We start from the raw sequence: 17,804 nt of genomic DNA, 5'->3' as shown, positions 1-17,804 counted from the left end.
TTCTCAGATTATGCTCTTCTATTTGTGACTGGGATGCCGAGGATCACAAACAAGATGTGAATAACCATGCAAATGTGCTTGGTAACCTCATTGTCTTTATCATTAACTATTGATGTGCTGGTAAACCACACACGCTCCATCAAAATGACAATTATGAGATACCCATTGCTACTCTTTATTAGTGCCTTTTAGTGTGCTGGTTAACCACACACGCTCCACTAACGACCAATAAAGCATAATGTGCAATTTCATGGATTAGCATACTTTTCACATTTTTCCTAAAGTAACTAGAGTTGGGATTTTGAAAATAATGTTCTAGTACTTTCTTTAATATCATTATACTTTTAATGAGAAGTAGTTGTCCTATCAAATCCGTTCTGCTAACGACCCTCCACTAATCAAGGAAGCGGTGGGTGAGAGTGGACACCCATTCAACTACCATTTTATAGGCAGTTTCCTTATACCCCCCTTATAGATTAGCTTCGTGAATGAGGCATACTAGCGATTTGACTGACCATATTCTTATACATATAATATTAAACCTTTAATTATAATATATATATAAGGTGTGTTTTAAAACTTTTTAAAACTTCAAGGGTTTATATAAATTTCGAAATTTAAGCTGTTAAATTCAAATTTAAATAAACCAATTCACTAGATTTAATATTTATCTATTAATTAACTATTAATCAAATTATTAAATCTTGTAAGGATTATCTAATTAAATTAATCAATTAATTTAATCCTAATCCTTATCCCTCTAATTTCGAAAAATAGGGTAAGGATAATTATCCAATTAATCTAATTAAGTAACAATTATCCAAAAAACAAGAAACCCTAGTTATCCTCTAGCATATTTCGAAATTTACAAGGGAGGAGGCTAGGGTTTTCAAAACCCTAACCCTAATTTCGATTAGGGTTCTTTGGAGGCTAGGGTTTTCGAAAAAACCCTTTGATCCAAAACCCTAGAAATCGAAAATTTGGCCTTTAGGGTTTAATAGCTATAAACCCTAATTTGCAATTCAACAATTGTAGCAATTCAATTTAAAACAACAATGGCTCTGATACCACTGATGGGTTTTAGGTAAAACAAATAAACTAGAAAAACAATTCCTAAGTTCACATGCAACCTACTTTGGATCTATGTTTTAACTATTGAACATACAACTTTGAATTGCAATACAAGAACCCTAGAGGAGAGAGGCTATTATCGAAAATAGTAAACTAGGGTTTAGGGTTTACATACCTTTCAATTGTTATAGCAAACAATTGATATTCCCTTGATCTTGATCTTGATCTTCTTGGAAGCTTTAGCACCACAAGTGTAATGCCTCTAATGGAGTCACACCCAAACTAGCAAGAAGGAAAGTAGAAGAGAGAGAGAGGAGAGGGAGTATGCAAAATCTCGGCCTTAGGGTTTCTTCAAAAGAAAGAGTGACCAAAAACATGAACCAGGAGGCTCCTTATATAGCTGAGGGATCTAGGGTTTAAGGGAAACCCTAGTTATCCTTTGCTTAGGGCCTAAGCAAACCCAAGGGCCTTATCCAAGCCCCTATGGACGAAATTATTAGGGTTTCCCCTAAAGATTTCGTCCACCCTCTTCCAAGGGGGTTCTAGAGCCTTCCACTCAACTATTAGATAATTGCAAACTAGTCCCTGCACCTTATAATTAATTCTTTTAACCCCAAAATCAATTCTGATTAATTTCTGGCTAACAATTAATTAAACATAATGATTTCTAATTAATATATTAATCCATTAACATATTAATAAATCATTTATATTAATTTATTAATCTTATAAATTAATATCTCTCCTTTCACAATTTCCTTGTCCAGTTGCTAGGTTGAGGGCAACCCAAAAGGACTGTGCTGCTATCAATTCAAGTACATACCAATTATAGTTATGGGCTTAGACACCTAATCCAACACTATGGACTAGAGTTGATGGAAAGAAACCCAGGTACTAATGTGAAGATCGATTGTCACACTGAGCCAAATTTAAATTCTGATACAAGGACGTTTAGGAGAATTTACATTTGTTTAGGGGCATTAAAGGAAGGATTTAAGGCTAATCTAAGGGATTTCATAGGGTTGAATGGTACTTTCATGAAAGGTCCCTATCCTGGTCAAATTTTGACTGTCGTAGGGGTAGATTCCAAGAATGGGATATATCCTCTTGCATATGCTCATGTTGAGAATGAAACCACAAATTCATGGACATGGTTTTTGGAACAACTTGGTAATGATCTGGAACTTTATGCTAATTCAAACTTCACTTTCATCTCAGATAGGCAGAAGGTACATATACTTCAATTTAATTTGATATTGTTGTTATTTAGTCAACTAAGTATTGAAATATTTAAATAGGGTATCATTCCTGCAATTGCCAAACTTTTCCCTCAAGCTTAGCATAGGTTCTGTCTGAGGAATATTTATGAAAATATGAAAAGACAGTGGAAGGATAAAGAGCTCAAAGATTTGGTGTGGGCATGTGCAACTGCTACTACTGTAAGGCATTTTGAGAAAGCATTAGAAGAGCTAAAGAAATTCAAAGCTGAAGCTCATGATTGGCTGATACAGATTCCTCCAGCTCATTGGGCAAGATCTCATTTCTCAGGTTAGTACTTTATCTTTCATTTATGTTAACATTTACTTGTCATTGTTAGGATTTGTTCTCATTTTGTATTATATGACTAAACAGGGAGGGCACATACTAACATCTTGTTGAATAACCTGTGTGAGGTTCTGAATGGAAAAATACAAGGTGGCAGGGATAAACCAATCATTTATTGTTTGGAGTATATTAGAGAGTATTTGATGAAGAGAATTTGCAATTTCCAAAAAGAGATTGATAGATGTCATGGTCCTCTCACACCAACTGCCACTAGTCTTCTTGATCAAATGAAAAGACAATAACAAAAGCACAGGTGTATTTTCAATGGGGTTAAAACTCAAGTCACTACTCATTGGGGTGATCAGTTTATTGTGAATTTGGATGAAAAAACATGCACATGTAGACATTGGGAAATTACAGGCATGTTATGCTCACATGCAATAAGTGCAATATGGGACAAGATTAAACATGGAGCAAAGAATGTTCCTGAGTTGGAACATTGGGTCCACCCATGCTACTGGCTAGTTACATGGGCAGAAGTGTACAAACACAAAATTGAACCTATAAATGGTAGATTGATGTGGCCCAAATCACAATGCCCAACTAAGTTGCTTCCACCCAAACATGTTGTTCAGGTATGTCTTCATATATCAATATAACTGCAGTTTCTGAAGAACAACAATTTAATCTTATGTACATTTGTAGGTGGGTAGGCCCAAGAAGAAAAGGAAGAGGGCATATGATGAACCTGCTACACAGGGGAATAAATTGTCCAAGAGGTGGACCACTGTCACATGTGGAAAGTGCAACAACAAAGGGCATAATTCAAGAACTTGTAAAGGTCAAGGTGGCCCTAATGACAAAAGAACTGAAGAAATAGGAGCATAGAAGTGAGGAGGGGGTGTTGTTGAGAACCATTAGGTCTTTTGATGTAATTTGCACTTTTCTTTTATGGTTATGTTAACACCTATGTTTATGTACCAAACAATACTTACTTTGGGCTCCTTATTTTGTATGGTCATGCATGTTGACCTTGAATCATTGTACACATAGGTAAACTATGAAACAATGTCAACTGTTGTTGTGATATACAATTGCATTTTTGTTATATTGTTGTTCTTGTCAAGTAGTATTTGTGATATTCAAAGTGTATGGTCATGCATGTTGAATTGGTGTTCTTGTCAAATAATATTTGATTACACAAAGCCATGACACAATAACCTTGTTCTGAAATTAAAACATTTGATTACACAAAGACTATAACATTAAGACAACATTAACCAGAACATAATTTCCTGCAGTCAAACTCAAAACAGACACAAACACTACATAAACCATGCTATAATTTCCTGTCTTCAGACTCAAAATAAGACCACCAGTACATAAACCCTATGACTACGACACTACTTCTTGCATTCAGACACCACATTCAGAGGCAACTTCAACCATGCTTTAAGTAAAGAATTTCAAAAAGACCCCAACTAAAGAGAATGATTAAGTTCTACATCCTAGCTTGCATTGTAGCTTGTTGAAGAGATTCTTGGAGCTTGTTCATAGACCTGATTAACCCAGGTATCACTTCCACCGATCTAGGGCACATGGGTTCATCAAACCACCCAATCCAACCACACCTTCTCTCATTACGAAGACAAGACCAATATCGCCTTCCAAGGTTGCGATCTGACCAGGAAGTGACGATGGCTAGATCACGATTTCCATAAGCACATATCGGCATTTTCCACAGCTTTCTTTCTCTAACAGTAGTAGTGATCGATTGAATTGGGAGGAAGAACAAGAAGAAGTAATATAGACGTTAATTTATATGTTCAGAAAAGGTCCTTTAGGCTAAAATGACATAAATATCCTCATGTTCAAGTCACATGGGGGCAACTTAACGTTAGAATGGACGGACATCCAACTCGGGGACCAAATGCGTGCAACTTATGGTCCGTAGGTACTATTTGAGGGAAAAAAGAACCGTAGGGGCTACATTAGGGAAAACCCAAAACCTAAAGGACCATTTGCGTAATTTGTTCTCAAAATTATAACGAGAAACAGGAATATTAAGAGATTTAAGAATAGAATGTACCATGTCAATTACCTTTTCGCACTCAGAGACATGTTCTTTGACCGTCTTCGCTGAAAAACAAGCATCAGAAACTGTTCCTTCATCTATAAAATAACCTTGACTTTCAGAACTGACGATATTCACCATCAAACACCTACCTCCGATATTCTTCTTCTCGGTCTTCACCATCAAACATTCAATGTGAGTTAGTCTTCAAACTTCGTCATCTTCTGAGTCAGTTGACCATACTTCCACGTTTCCATCATCACTATTGTCTTCAATCACCACAAGAGCTGGTTTGCTAGAATTCTTGCGAAGTTCCTCAATTTTCTTCACATAATAGGCTTCATCTTTGTCCTTTTCTTTCTTCTCATTCTGTTTTTGCAAAAAGCATTCTTTTGCAAAATGATTCTTTCCATGACAATAATTGCAGTCAAAGCCTGAATCACCTAGTAACTTTTTCTCCTTCTTTTCGTCGCCCCTTTGAAAATTCTTAAAACTTTCACTTCTTGATTTTTTAGAGTTTGAACTTCCTTACTTATAATTATTTCCAGCTGATTCGTTTTTTTTTTTTGTTATTTTTGAAAAGTGAGAAGTTATTTTTGAAGAATCTCTTTTGATTAGTTACCATTAGAACTTTATCTTCTTTTATAAGCTCCTCATCTCAGATATCAGATTCAAAATCTTCAACCACAATCTTTGTCTTTTTTTTTTAGCTTTCACTTTTCGTAACAAGTGCTAATGAACCAACACTCGTCACCAACTTTGCTTCCTTCATCACTTCATTTTCATGAGACTTTAGTATACCAACCGTTTGTGCAAGAGAGCAATTCTTGAATTGTTTGTGAGCTTTAACAATAGACACAATTGACTTCCATTCTGATCTCAAACTATCCGTGAACCTGACCTTTTGTTCAATGACTTCTCTTTTCAAATTGTGTTGTAGCATACGACTTAAAAGATGATTAAATCAATTAACTGTTTGTTCAATGGTTTCATCGGACTTTTGCTCAAAAGATCCAAATTCAGACAGAAGTGATGTTTGTAGAGAATGAGTGAGATCAACATCTCTAGAATATAACTCTTTCAATTTATCACATATCTCTTTTGCAGTCTGATAAGAACTGACCAAACGAAAAGCGTCAGGAGGAAGAGCAAAACTTATGATTCTTAATGCTTTCAGGTTACACATCAATTTGTCTTTCTCAACAGAATCAATTTCAGTGTCATCAGCAACAATGGTGTCATAATCGTCTTGAGTTCTGACTTCAACCTTCGTCTTGGAATACTTGAATGATTCTTTTGTGATTGCGTGCCAAATGCTAGATCCATGAGTTTCAATACCTAGAACATAATCTTCAAAGTGAAGAACCCATACTTCATAGTATTTAGAGAATAGAATAGGAATTCTCGATGTAGAACCAATATTACTTGGTAGAATGAACATAATTGAGTGTGAATCCTCTTTTGACATTTTGAATGAAATGAAACAAGAATCAGATCAATGAACTTGAAATAGAGTTTTAGAATCATATCAAAAGATTCAAACAAGGAATTAAAGATCAAATTGCAAAGAGATTTGCAAAATACGAAATAGATCTAGAATTCGATGAACAAATCTGGAAAAACACGATGAACAACGACAAAATCGAGATTTGAAAAAAGTTCAGATGATCTCCCGCTCTGATACCAATTGATGAAACGATTGGATTCATGATTCAAACGATTAAGAGATTCACAAGGACGCACAAGGTAAATAAGATTTCACTTTCATTAATGAGTCAGTAGAACAATTCGATACAAGAAAGAACTATTTTATCAAAAACTCTGACCCATTTCATTAACTAACGTTCCTTTATATAGGCTTCACGGGAACATTAGAAAGGAATACATAATGTGTGAATTTGGAACTAAATCAATTCACAGTAAGAAAAGACATAAATAATACAAAACATGCGAACAAAGCGCGTTACAAATTGACACAACTAATATATTCCAAACTCTAACAAGAGGTTTGCATATTTGGTTCGCAGACTGCAGACTTTTTTCTTTATAAAAGACAAACAACACCTAAAACTTATAAGGTTGATTGCAAGGTAGATAGTTGCTTTATTCTAATCAAGGTCGGCCATTGGTCCGACAAAAAGAGAACTAAGAATCGAACATATATAACATGGTTAAGGTTGCCAATGTAGCTCTCAAACTATGAAAGTATATATTCTTTGATTAATTCACAATGTATAAGAACCCTCTATATATTTGAACAAGACAAGGGTAAGAGTTGTTTGATACATCTAAATGAACACTGAACAAATCAAAATTGTTGGAATTGTCTTTGAAAGGTTAATCAATCTTACATTCTCTTAACCATTAATAGGTTGAAACCATTCAATTTAGAATTCAACGCAATACTAAACAGCTACTAAGTATATAAAGCTAATCACAATCCTATAACGATATTGTAAGGTTTTGAAATCACGATATGAGATTTGAAGGGATCGGCTATTAGAGGGAACACTTCATTAAAATATGGCATTTTCAGGGAAAGAGAACTTTGTCGAGAAAAACATGATCCAATGTTATATAAAGAGCTTGCCCCGTTTTTTTTCTTTGCTAGTTTGCGAATAAGAAGTTCGTGAAGCGGTAACGTTAAAGCTTTTGATGATTTAACTTAAAGTATTCATGAATCATAAGTGAAATCATTTTGTGCCATGAACAATTAACTTGCCAATTCGTGAAGCTTTTTTCGTTAGTCTAATAAATATTTTAGGAAAATCTCAGATAAACTCAATATTTTGGATCAGTTTACGGTTTAATCCTAACGTTTATTTTTTGAACAAAAAAGTCTCAATTATTTTATATTTTGCTCAGATTAACGAAACAATCCTTATTTTTTTCAACATGAAATAATAGATTATCGTATAAAATTAGATAATTGGGACTTTTCTGTTCAAAAAACAAATGTTTAGATTAAACTATAAACTGACACAAAATATTAGGACTTTATGGAGATTTCAAAATATTTTATGATAAGGTTGTAAAACATTGTTATCTTCCATGTTTGATTATATTAGGCTGGTGGGTGTGAGAAGAAGAATGGCTCGGCAAGAGTGAGGTGGAGGGTGACCTGGAGCTCGGCAACTCGAGGAACACCGCTCCTCACCTCCGCATGCCGAGGTTTTCTGTGGAACTCGGTGACTCGTCACCGAGTCTCTCTCTTTGGCAACTGAAGAAGATGACATGGAAGGGGGTGGTGGTCTCGGCAGTCTCGGCTTCTAGCCCAACGGTATCAGGTGGTGCCCTCTCTCCTTAAGGTTGAGGGTTCAAGTCCCGTGGTGGACACAAGTGGAATTGGGTGTTAGTTTAGGAGTAGATTATAATATTTGTATTTGCCGGTTCAAAAAAAATAAATAATAATAATAATAATAATAACAATAATAACTAGAAAAGATTCCCCGGCGTTGCCGGGGTCGGAAAGTATTGCTTTGTAAAGTAAAGTAGCATGTTGGTTGTTTTTTGTCCGTTAATCTGAGGGTAATTTGGTCTTTTCACGTAGTAGGGACTGAATTTGTCACCATGGGTAAACCATATGGACCATTTATGTAATTTTGGTGGTGGTGGTGGTGGTGATGGCAGCTGGTGGGTGAGTTTATGGTATTGGGTGGGTATTTTCTTGGCAGATGGTGGGTGGGTTTATGATATTGGGTGAGTATTTTCTAATAAATAAAACATTAAATTAAAACCAAAAAGAGAATGTTAAATCTGGTAAACCACAGGGACCAATCGTGTAATTTTGTCTAACAATAATAATAATAATAATGAGGGACCATTTCTGCCAAAAGACTAAATACTAATAATATATAATAAAAGGCGAGGGTTATGAAAAATTCAAACCAAAGTGAAAGGGTTGTTTGTGAACAAAAGCATAAAGATAAAGGGAATGTTGTAAGTTGGAGGACCAAAATTGAAAAAAAAAAAAAATTACTTTTAAAACTTTTCATAACTTTAATATATATAATAATAATAATAGATCTATTAAGTTAGTTTCGAATTTAATGCAAATGAAGACACCTACTTATCACAATTATAATATGCCCCATGACTTGACATGTCTTTAATTTATGGAGGTGTCATTTGCTTTCATACCTCGCTCGTCTTCTACCGGCTTCCGCCATTATTAAATTCAGCTTTCACTCTGTTTCATTTTCATCACATTTTAAAAATCCCTGAGAGTCCATGATTCTGTCATCCATTACTGTTCTCACTGCTTGACGTTTAATGCACCTCTGTTTCGGCCACTATTTGTTGAATTACAACTTCTATTGCATCGTAATTCCTCAGAGATTTGGTTCCCGATTTCCAACAATACGGTGACCAGAAGAGTTAAGAGTCATGTCGGAGAACGGAGACGGGCTGGATTACCTCCGAATTCCGTTCGAGAAGATCAAGTTTGGTAAGAAGCTCGAGGGTCACGGCTATGGAAGTGTGTTCGAAGGAGAATTTGGAGATCGACGAGTAGCGTTGAAGCAGTTGAACATCACGAACCTCGGTAACGTTAAACCGAAGCTATTAGGTGAGATTTTAACGATTTCTCAATTCCGGAAACATCCAAATCTCGTTGCTCTTCTCGGTTTCTGTGACGAAAGGAGCAATGAGATAATTCTCGTTTACGAGTATGTCGCAAATGGAAATCTAGCTGATACGATGAGAAAACGTCTGAATACGATCCAGCGCTTCGAGATCTGTCTCGGTGCTGCTCGTGGACTGGATTATTTGCATACCGGCGTAAACTCCACCACACCTGGAATCGTTCATGGTCATGTTAAGCTTTCGAAAATCCTGTTGAATTCTGATTCAAATTCATCAAAATTTGAAGCAAAGGTTTCGAGTTTTGGATTATCCAAAATCGTGCCTGGAAAAGCTCAGAAGGATCCGGAGGATGAAGTCAACGAGAAGCCGACGAAGGAATCTGACGTCTACTCTTTCGGCGTGCTGTTGCTTGAAGTGCTGTGTGGTGTATCGGAATTGGTGGATACCGATGATTATCAGGAACGCCATGTCTCCGAATTGGTCCCGAAGAGACTTGAACAAGATAAATTACGCAAAATCGTGCACTTCGATATCAGAAGAGAAATCAAAACGGAGGCATTGGAAACTTACGCGAAAATCGCGTGCCAGTGTGTATTGGAAAACCCTGAAACACGTCCTACCATGACTCGGGTTGTCGAAGAACTCGAAAAAGCATTGAGATTACAGGTAAATTCTGTACAATTGTCGACCCAATTTGACTGTTTGTCGACGTAATTTTAGTATTTACTTTTGAGCTTTTGATGCAGGGAGGAGAGGTCACCTATGTTCAAATTCTTGGTAGCGAAAACATCAACGACCTAGCAGATGAAACAGTCGTAGATGATGGTCAGAAAGAAGATGGCGATGATGAGAAGGTGGATTCAAAAACACTTGACGAAGAACCCCAGGAGGCGGAGATTGTGGCGGTTGTAGGAGATGCTAAGGAGGTGATCCCCGATGTCGCCGGAGAAGATAAAGCGGATGAGATTAGCAAAGTTGACAAATCTTCAGAATCTACCAATGAGAAGAATTCAGACGACGATATTACTGTGGTGAGTTGTTTTTCTTTTAACCTTTTTTTTTTTTTTTAATTCTAACATATAATAATGTTAATATAATTAAAGGTTAATACTACAATAATTATTGTAAAAATCATAATCAATAAATACCACGTTATATACATTATCACACATTAATTATTTACCATAACAAATACAAAGAGTTACCCGTTATATACATCATCACATATTAATTATTTATCATAATAAACATTTTTTTTAAATATTGTTGATGCATATACACATGTGCTAATTTCTTTCACATCTATATTTTTTTTCATTCACATATATATTTTATATATTTTTCTAGAAGTATTTTTCAGTATTTAACTTTTTTGCTTTTTGTACGTAATAAACTAAAATCCATTTATATATTATGGGCCATACCGTTACAAATCAAATAAAACATTTCATTATATACCTAAACTGCAAGTCGTCGGAACAATCTTTTGGACCAGGCATGACGAATTAATATTTTGTAATCAATATTAAAAGTTACCAAAACTTTGCCATTTAAAACAAATATTATAATTATAATATGATACTTTAAAAATGGAAATTGTAGCATATAACCTTCTTGTGAAAGAGTGGTCCATGTCACACCACATATTTTTACCTAAAACTAGTATGAAACGTGTTTTTTTTAATTTTTTTATTTGATAATTTTTAAGTTCATTTATTTATTATTATTGTCTTTTTTTATTATTTATTTATCTAAAATTTTATTTTGGTACGGTTTTCTTTAGCATTGCAGTTTAAAATATTATTATATTAGTAAAACACTTTTCCATAATTTATAACAAAAGTCTTGGTTATAAACCATTGATACACAACTACTATTACATTCACATTCACATGACTTACACAAAGCAAATGTTAGGGCACAAAAAGAATTACCTTAAATTATTTTGATGTATAAATGATAATAATCAAATCTATAAATTATTCGATTTTAATAAATCATTAAATTATTGACTGTGTTTAGAATGAAGTTTGTTATGATGTGTCAAAATTGTATTGGTGATTTTTTTTTTCTGAAACAATGGTTTGATGCAGCAAGAGCGGAGCTTCGATGCTTCACTTCTAAATGGCGTCAATGGTGAGAGTTTAACCGACAATACTCATATCGAAGACGCTGAAAAGGAGAGTAGCAACACTGTGATAACGAACACCAATGATGGAGAAACCACAGAAGAAATTACCGACGATTTAAGCTCCAAAGAGGAATCAAACATCACTGAAGACGATAACCAAAACTTAGTCCAAATTGGAGACGATCAAGAGGAGATTACCAACACTGCGATTGCGAGCATCAATATGCCAGAAACCGCAGAAGAAATCACAGACGATTTAAACTCCAAAGAGATATCGAACATCACCACAGAAATCGAAGATGATAACCAAAGCAAAACTCAAATTGATAATGCTCCAGAAACCACAGAAGAAATCACAAACGATTCCAAGTCTGAAGAGGAATCGAACTCTGGAATTCCGGAATCAGACAATAGGTCAGGGAACGAGGTTGGAGACGGGCTGGATGATTTTCGAATTCCCTTCCAGAAGATCAAATTTGGAAAGAGAATCGACATTGATGGTTACGGAAGCATGTTCGAAGGAGAATATGACAATCAACAAGTCGCATTAAAACAATTAAACATCACAAACCTCGGCAACATTAAACCCAAGCTTCTATCAGAAATTCTAAACATAGCTCGCTTCCAAAACCACCCAAATCTCGTCGCGCTTATCGGCTTTTGCGACGAAAAAAACAACGAAATTACAATCGTTTACGAATACATCTCCGGTGGGAATCTAGCGGATAATTTAAGTAAACATCTCACTACGATCCAGCGACTCGAGATCTGCCTCGGTGCTGCTCGCGGAGTCGACTATTTGCACAGCGGTCTAAACCCTACGCCTGGTATAATCCACGGTGACATCAAACTTTCGAAAATTTTGTTGAAATTGGATTCAATTTCATCAAAATTCGTAGCTAAAGTTTCAAGTTTTGGGTTGTCGAAACTACTGCCTGGAAAATCTCAGAGGATTCTGGATCCTGAAGGTAAGACGAAGGAATCTGACGTGTATTCATTCGGTGTTATATTGCTTGAAGTTTTATGCGGGGTGCCGGAGTTAGTGGATACCGATGATTATCAAGAACGACATGTTACTCAATTGGTTCCCAAGAGGCTCGAACAAAATATGTTACGCAAGATTGTGCATTTCGATATTAGGAATGAAATAAAAGCAGAAGCATTGGAAACTTATGCCAAAATTGCATGCCACTGCGTAGTAGAAAACCCTGAAGAACGACCAACCATGGCTCATGTTGTTGAAGAACTTGAAAAAGCGTTAATATTACAGGTAAATTTCACGCTAAACAAAATATTAAACGATTTGTTTGATAATTTATGTGTATAGATGGTGTTCATAATTTGAGCTTTGAAGCAGGGTGGGGGAGTAACCGACATTGAAGTTCTTGGTAGCAGCAATGGCAATGGTCTACATGACGAAAATGTTGATGAAGATGACAATGGTGAGACGATGGACTTGAATACAGGGGTGGAAGAATCCACGGTGATTGAAGAGAGTGTTGATGACGACGCTATGGTGAGTTCATCTTAAATTACAATATTTAATAATTAAAACATTTTTCTTTATATATTATGGATGCTCTTGGTCTCACTCTAATCCATGTCAAAACACAAACGCAATACAACACTTTTTGTTCAATAAGCAGATGATTTAGAAACATGGATTAATGCAGGAAGTGGAGAGTTTTCCTGTTGATGATATACCCGAGATAACGCATGTTGAAGATGCTAAAAATGAGAGTGATGGACTCTTGGTTGATTCTGAGAGCATAGAAGAAACCATAACTGATGTACAATCGAATGAGGAATCAAACATCATTTTGGAAAATGAACTCGAAAACAAAAGCGATATACCACTCATATCTTCAGAATCCAACAAAGGTGACATCGAGAAAGCCGAAAAAGAAAATGAAAACACACTTTCAACAAACACCATTGAACACGAAAGCAAAGAAGAAGTAATCATAGATGATAAGATCACACCCATGGAGATAGAAAATGAAAACACACTTCCAACAAACACCATTGAACACGAAACCAAAGAAGAAGAAATCATAGATGATAATATTACACCCATGGAGATTACCACGGTGAGTTCATCTTAGCATACCCTAATCATATAACAAAAACAAATTTATTAAAAACATTTTGGCAAACTTAACTGGACGCAGGAAGTGCATAACTCAGAAGAAAATGATAATATCAAAATTAAGTTACATGGCACCAAGAAGGAACCCGAGCCTATCATCGCCACAAGAGAAATAAATTTCAATGATTTTGACACCAACTTAATACCCAGCACAAAACCCCAAGAATCTGAAACCAAGAGAAGCAGCAGTAGTAGTAGTAGTACAAGCTCCGAGTCTAGCAATGGCGAAGGCAACGCTCCCTCGGATTCTTTACTGCAAAAAGGTTCCCCCAACGGTAACACCACGGTAAGAAAATCTTTTAACCGCTCTTTTCCAACTCTCTGTCCTTCCAAGACAGACAGTCTGTAGTTAAGCGTGCTTAGGCAAAAATAGTATCAGGTTGAATGACCCTTTACAAGTCCTCATGTGTTTGGTTTTTTCTTTTACTTCTGATACAGAAGAAAACGTCATATGGCTCAAGAAACTGTTGTTCCTGCTCATGGTGGAACCTCATCTCCAACAGGTTCACTCTCGTCCTCGTTCTCGTTGTGTGCTTACTTATGACTCGAGCTGCTTCAGGACTGAGAATTGTGTGAACAAATTCTCGATTTCTGATTTCTACTTTATAGTCTTACTATGTTACAGAGTTGCTTCGTGCGGAGGTCAATTTTGGAATAAATCAAAATCATGTTGTGCGTGTATTGGAGGGCAATTTTCTAGCAAACATGACTAAGGTATATGGTTATCAGTTATCACATCTACAGCTTCATCTTCGTATAAATTTTGTGTCATGCTGTTTAGCTAATACATTATTTATTTTACAGAACATTGTGCTCCTTGTATCTTCTGTACAAGATGGATCATTGTTGTTTTTACTGTTCTCTTATATGTTTTGAAATTGAGAGAGAAATATACCTATGATTGTTTTATCATTTGTACACTATTGATTGGTGTGTGTACAGTTTAAGTTGTTCTGAACATGAGAGAGTAATATATCCACGGATCTTTTATTATTTGTACACATTGACGAAAAGGGTATTGTTGTCATTTACCAGATGTCAAAGTCTCACGGTCCATGGGCGAAAGCCATGACCTAAAGTTGTTAGCAATGGACATTAAGTTCATGTAAATTACCATTTTACCTATATCTCCTTCGTCACCCTCTTCAATAAACCAAAAAATAAACCACTCTACGAAAACAATATTAACACTTGTTTAATAGCAGAAACAAACACACTTTTTACTTTCAGCCATGTTTGTATAATCTACACAAAACTACTTAACAACCAACGATATAAACAAACAAACTAGAATGTAAATTTCACGACACACAAAACAAATTCAAAACACACACACAAACTCAAACACACTGTATACAATTACATTTCCGAAACATTATTTACCTCGGTTGATTTTTCATGATCCAAGTCTTGCTGATGATTTTCTTCTACAGGCTGCACCACTTTTTGTTTCCTTTTCTCCTTAAGAACAACTTGTCTAGGCATAACTTCTAATAAAAACGAACCTCCGTTCCATACTGTCGCCGAAACTTTAAGCATTTGAAAAGCAAGATGCAATTCATATGACAAAAAGATAGGCACAGTAAGAGCCATCGTTGCCACCGTAAAAAGCGCTTGCAGTAAAATATACATAAACATACGGTTTTGGTCCCCAAGCAAACCACTTAACCTCCACCACAAGTTGTTCGCTTTCTGTGCCTTTTTCGAAAGCTCCCTATAATAATCATACCAGATACCAAATCAAAATCAGGCATCTTAAATATAACAATATCGTAAGATATATGTGGAGTCCAAGAATGTCTCTCCAAAAGAGCCCTTACGGAGAAACTCCAACATATAGTCACTTATACAACCGTGTTGCACTGATGTGGCTTGTTGCACTGTTAGTGATAACAAAATAAGAGAATGTTGTGTACTTTACTGACCTGTAAGAGGTCATGACTTCAGGGTCCCTTAACAACCTCTGACGACGAAGGACATTGACTATCAGAAAGTACAACGCCTGCCAGAGACTGTAGGCAATTAAGGGGACAGTAAACAGCCATGTCCACAGGAATGATTTGTTTCCCACATAAGGCCATGAAGCTCTCATTGCAGTTCCTTCAGGATGCATAGCTTCAAAAAAAGCCGGGTCCCACCATCGTATAGTAAAAAACACCACCCCTGTAAAAAAAATATGGGTAATAAATTAATGACTTTCATCATGGTGTTTTAAGTTGATCCAGAATTTATTAGGACAGTATGTAATAAGTAACAACTCACCTGGTAAAAGATGTATAAGGACGCTTACGAGTTTGTCCACAGAACTAAACACTAAGCTACAACGCCAAACGATCAATGCCCATGCTAGTGGGCCCTACAAAAATAGGGATTATTAAGATGATAATGATGAATGGGATTATTATTGAAAAGAAAATGAAAATAAAAGGAATATAATATAGTTACCTCCGCAAACGAGAAGCAAACCATGAAAAGTTTTTCATTTTTGGGATAAAATAAAAGCATGATCAAGAATATGGTGTTGGCATAATAGCAGAAATCCTGCATATTGTCAAGGGTTTAAGTCTTGTGTGAGAATTTCAATTCCAATGCCAGCCACTTACGGCCTGATTTACATAATATGGGGCAGCGTGGTTCCAAGGATGTTGGAAAAATAAATAATGGGAAATTAAAGATTTAGTATGAATGTACTTTGGTTGTTGGAATTTACCAGAAGGTAATAATGCCATTTTTTATATCGATAGTAAATCCATCGAAGTGGAACAAAGGTGACATAGATCAAACAGTAGACGTATCGGATATCTTGTGGCCCTAAAACAAACAAAACATCAATGGATTTAACGACAAATCATCATCAATATTACATTTTAATTTCCAAAAACTAAATTAAAAGCACATCCATGGCATGTTACTCACTTGCACCCAAAATAAAGCAAAATCCCCCGAAGCCAAAGACACCCATAAAATGAGTAACCTACAATAAACACATCCAAGATTAATGTTAACCCCATGCTAATATGAAAAAGTAAAAACCCTAAAATTAGTCAAACTTTCAGTTGTGATGTGAGTTATGAAGCTTCAAAATGCATATATTCGTATAAATTTTGTAACGAATTGAACAAAGTATGTTTCGTGTTTGTGTTACTTACAAGTTACAAGAGAGCTTATGTAGCTTATTACTCACAGTTTGATTAAACTTTAATGATGTATATTAGTTTTGAACTTGATAATCAACCAATTTACATCATAAAGCAATTCTATCGACTAACTCTTTAATAGAATCAATGTATCTATCTATCAATCCATACAACATAATATATATTTACCTTAGTGATAAAACTTTCATGTTCTTCAGCCTGTTGAGCGATCTTAACAGCTTGTTTTGACAAGATCTCCTTCGTTTTTTCTTTCGTTTGAGCAACTTTCTAAAACAAACCAACAAATTCCCAATTCAAAACTTCGAAATACTGTGTAAACAATCAACAAAAACAAACAAAATGGAACTCGAAATCATACCCTGGATCGATCTTTTAACCTCTGCTTCACTCCTTGAAACCGATGCCCATTCGATTGATAATCATCCGCCTCTTCAGTGCTCGACATGTTTTCTTTCTTTCTTTGTTTGTTTTGAAGTCTTATTATAATGATTGTACTCTTTTAAATCCTTTTCAGCTTTTGATTGAGAAGTGTCTGGAGAGATCGAATAATAATAGATAAAAGAAATGGGCGGTGGGGTTGGGATTTGAGAAGAACGAAGGCGGTGGTGACGCTTGCTTTGAATAAAAGGTATGCTTCTCACTAGGTTATTGATTACAATAAGACTTCAATTTTTCCGATTGTCTGCTAATCGATTGTGTGATAAAAGGGGTTTGAGAATTACAGAAATGGGTATCGTTTTGATTGAAGAGGTTTATGTCTTTTTGTAGTTTGCTTAATTTGAAACTGTGGACACGTAAAGACCTTCTCATCACAGAATTTTGCTTGCTCAACTTATCCTACCTTAATTTTTAATTTAAATAATGTAGACTTTTCTATGAGAGGATGTGTTTTTTTCATTTTAAATACACATTTTATTATTTAAATACAAAAGTTAGAATATATTGTTATCTTATGACAAAAAAATGTTTGCCACAATTTATAAAGCTACTATTTTGTGTTCAAATATGTATATAAATTAGAAAAATGTCTTAGAGAACAATTTTTTTGTATGGTATAACACCATTCAATTTCTTTTCTTTTTATTATTTAAT

The 17,804-nt window shown here is 35.4% G+C and overlaps 3 protein-coding genes across 4 annotated transcripts; 2 read left to right on the top strand and 1 right to left on the bottom strand.

Annotated features, from left to right (window-relative positions):
• Positions 1-1,946: 1,946 nt before the first annotated feature.
• Positions 1,947-3,504, top strand: LOC145113665 (uncharacterized). Its single transcript, XM_079049728.1, has 5 exons — positions 1,947-2,300; positions 2,457-2,619; positions 2,704-2,812; positions 2,930-3,251; positions 3,322-3,504. The coding sequence occupies exons 1-5, from the start codon at positions 1,947-1,949 to the stop codon at positions 3,502-3,504; spliced, it is 1,131 nt and encodes a 376-aa protein (XP_078905854.1).
• Positions 3,505-8,815: 5,311 nt separating this feature from the next.
• LOC145117376 (uncharacterized) lies at positions 8,816-14,553 on the top strand. 2 transcript variants are annotated; one of them, XM_079053673.1, is made up of 9 exons: positions 8,816-9,940; positions 10,021-10,305; positions 11,368-12,675; positions 12,763-12,921; positions 13,079-13,495; positions 13,577-13,840; positions 13,993-14,057; positions 14,180-14,268; positions 14,359-14,553. In XM_079053673.1, exons 1-8 carry the CDS (start codon positions 9,077-9,079, stop codon positions 14,265-14,267), a joined length of 3,450 nt encoding a protein of 1,149 aa, XP_078909799.1. In that variant the 5' UTR covers positions 8,816-9,076; the 3' UTR covers position 14,268; positions 14,359-14,553. The 2 variants fall into 2 exon arrangements, 1 of the variants encoding a protein (XP_078909799.1); XR_013712634.1 differs by having other exon boundaries at positions 8,817-9,940; positions 14,164-14,268.
• Positions 14,554-14,725: 172 nt separating this feature from the next.
• On the bottom strand, positions 14,726-17,515 carry LOC145117377 (glycerophosphocholine acyltransferase 1-like). Its single transcript, XM_079053674.1, has 8 exons — positions 17,071-17,515; positions 16,881-16,979; positions 16,471-16,528; positions 16,265-16,365; positions 16,000-16,095; positions 15,817-15,910; positions 15,480-15,717; positions 14,726-15,268 (listed from the first exon to the last, which is right to left on the bottom strand). The coding sequence occupies exons 1-8, from the start codon at positions 17,155-17,157 to the stop codon at positions 14,914-14,916; spliced, it is 1,128 nt and encodes a 375-aa protein (XP_078909800.1). The 5' UTR covers positions 17,158-17,515; the 3' UTR covers positions 14,726-14,913.
• Between the last annotated feature and the right edge of the window lie 289 nt (positions 17,516-17,804).

Source organism: Lactuca virosa, chromosome 5 (assembly GCF_052849685.1).
Source record: "Lactuca virosa cultivar CGN04683 chromosome 5, Lactuca_virosa_CGN04683_v6, whole genome shotgun sequence".
Lineage (NCBI taxonomy): Eukaryota > Viridiplantae > Streptophyta > Magnoliopsida > Asterales > Asteraceae > Lactuca > Lactuca virosa.
The sequence above is the reverse complement of the archived record's forward strand: the minus strand, read 5'-3'. Positions and strand labels throughout refer to the sequence as shown.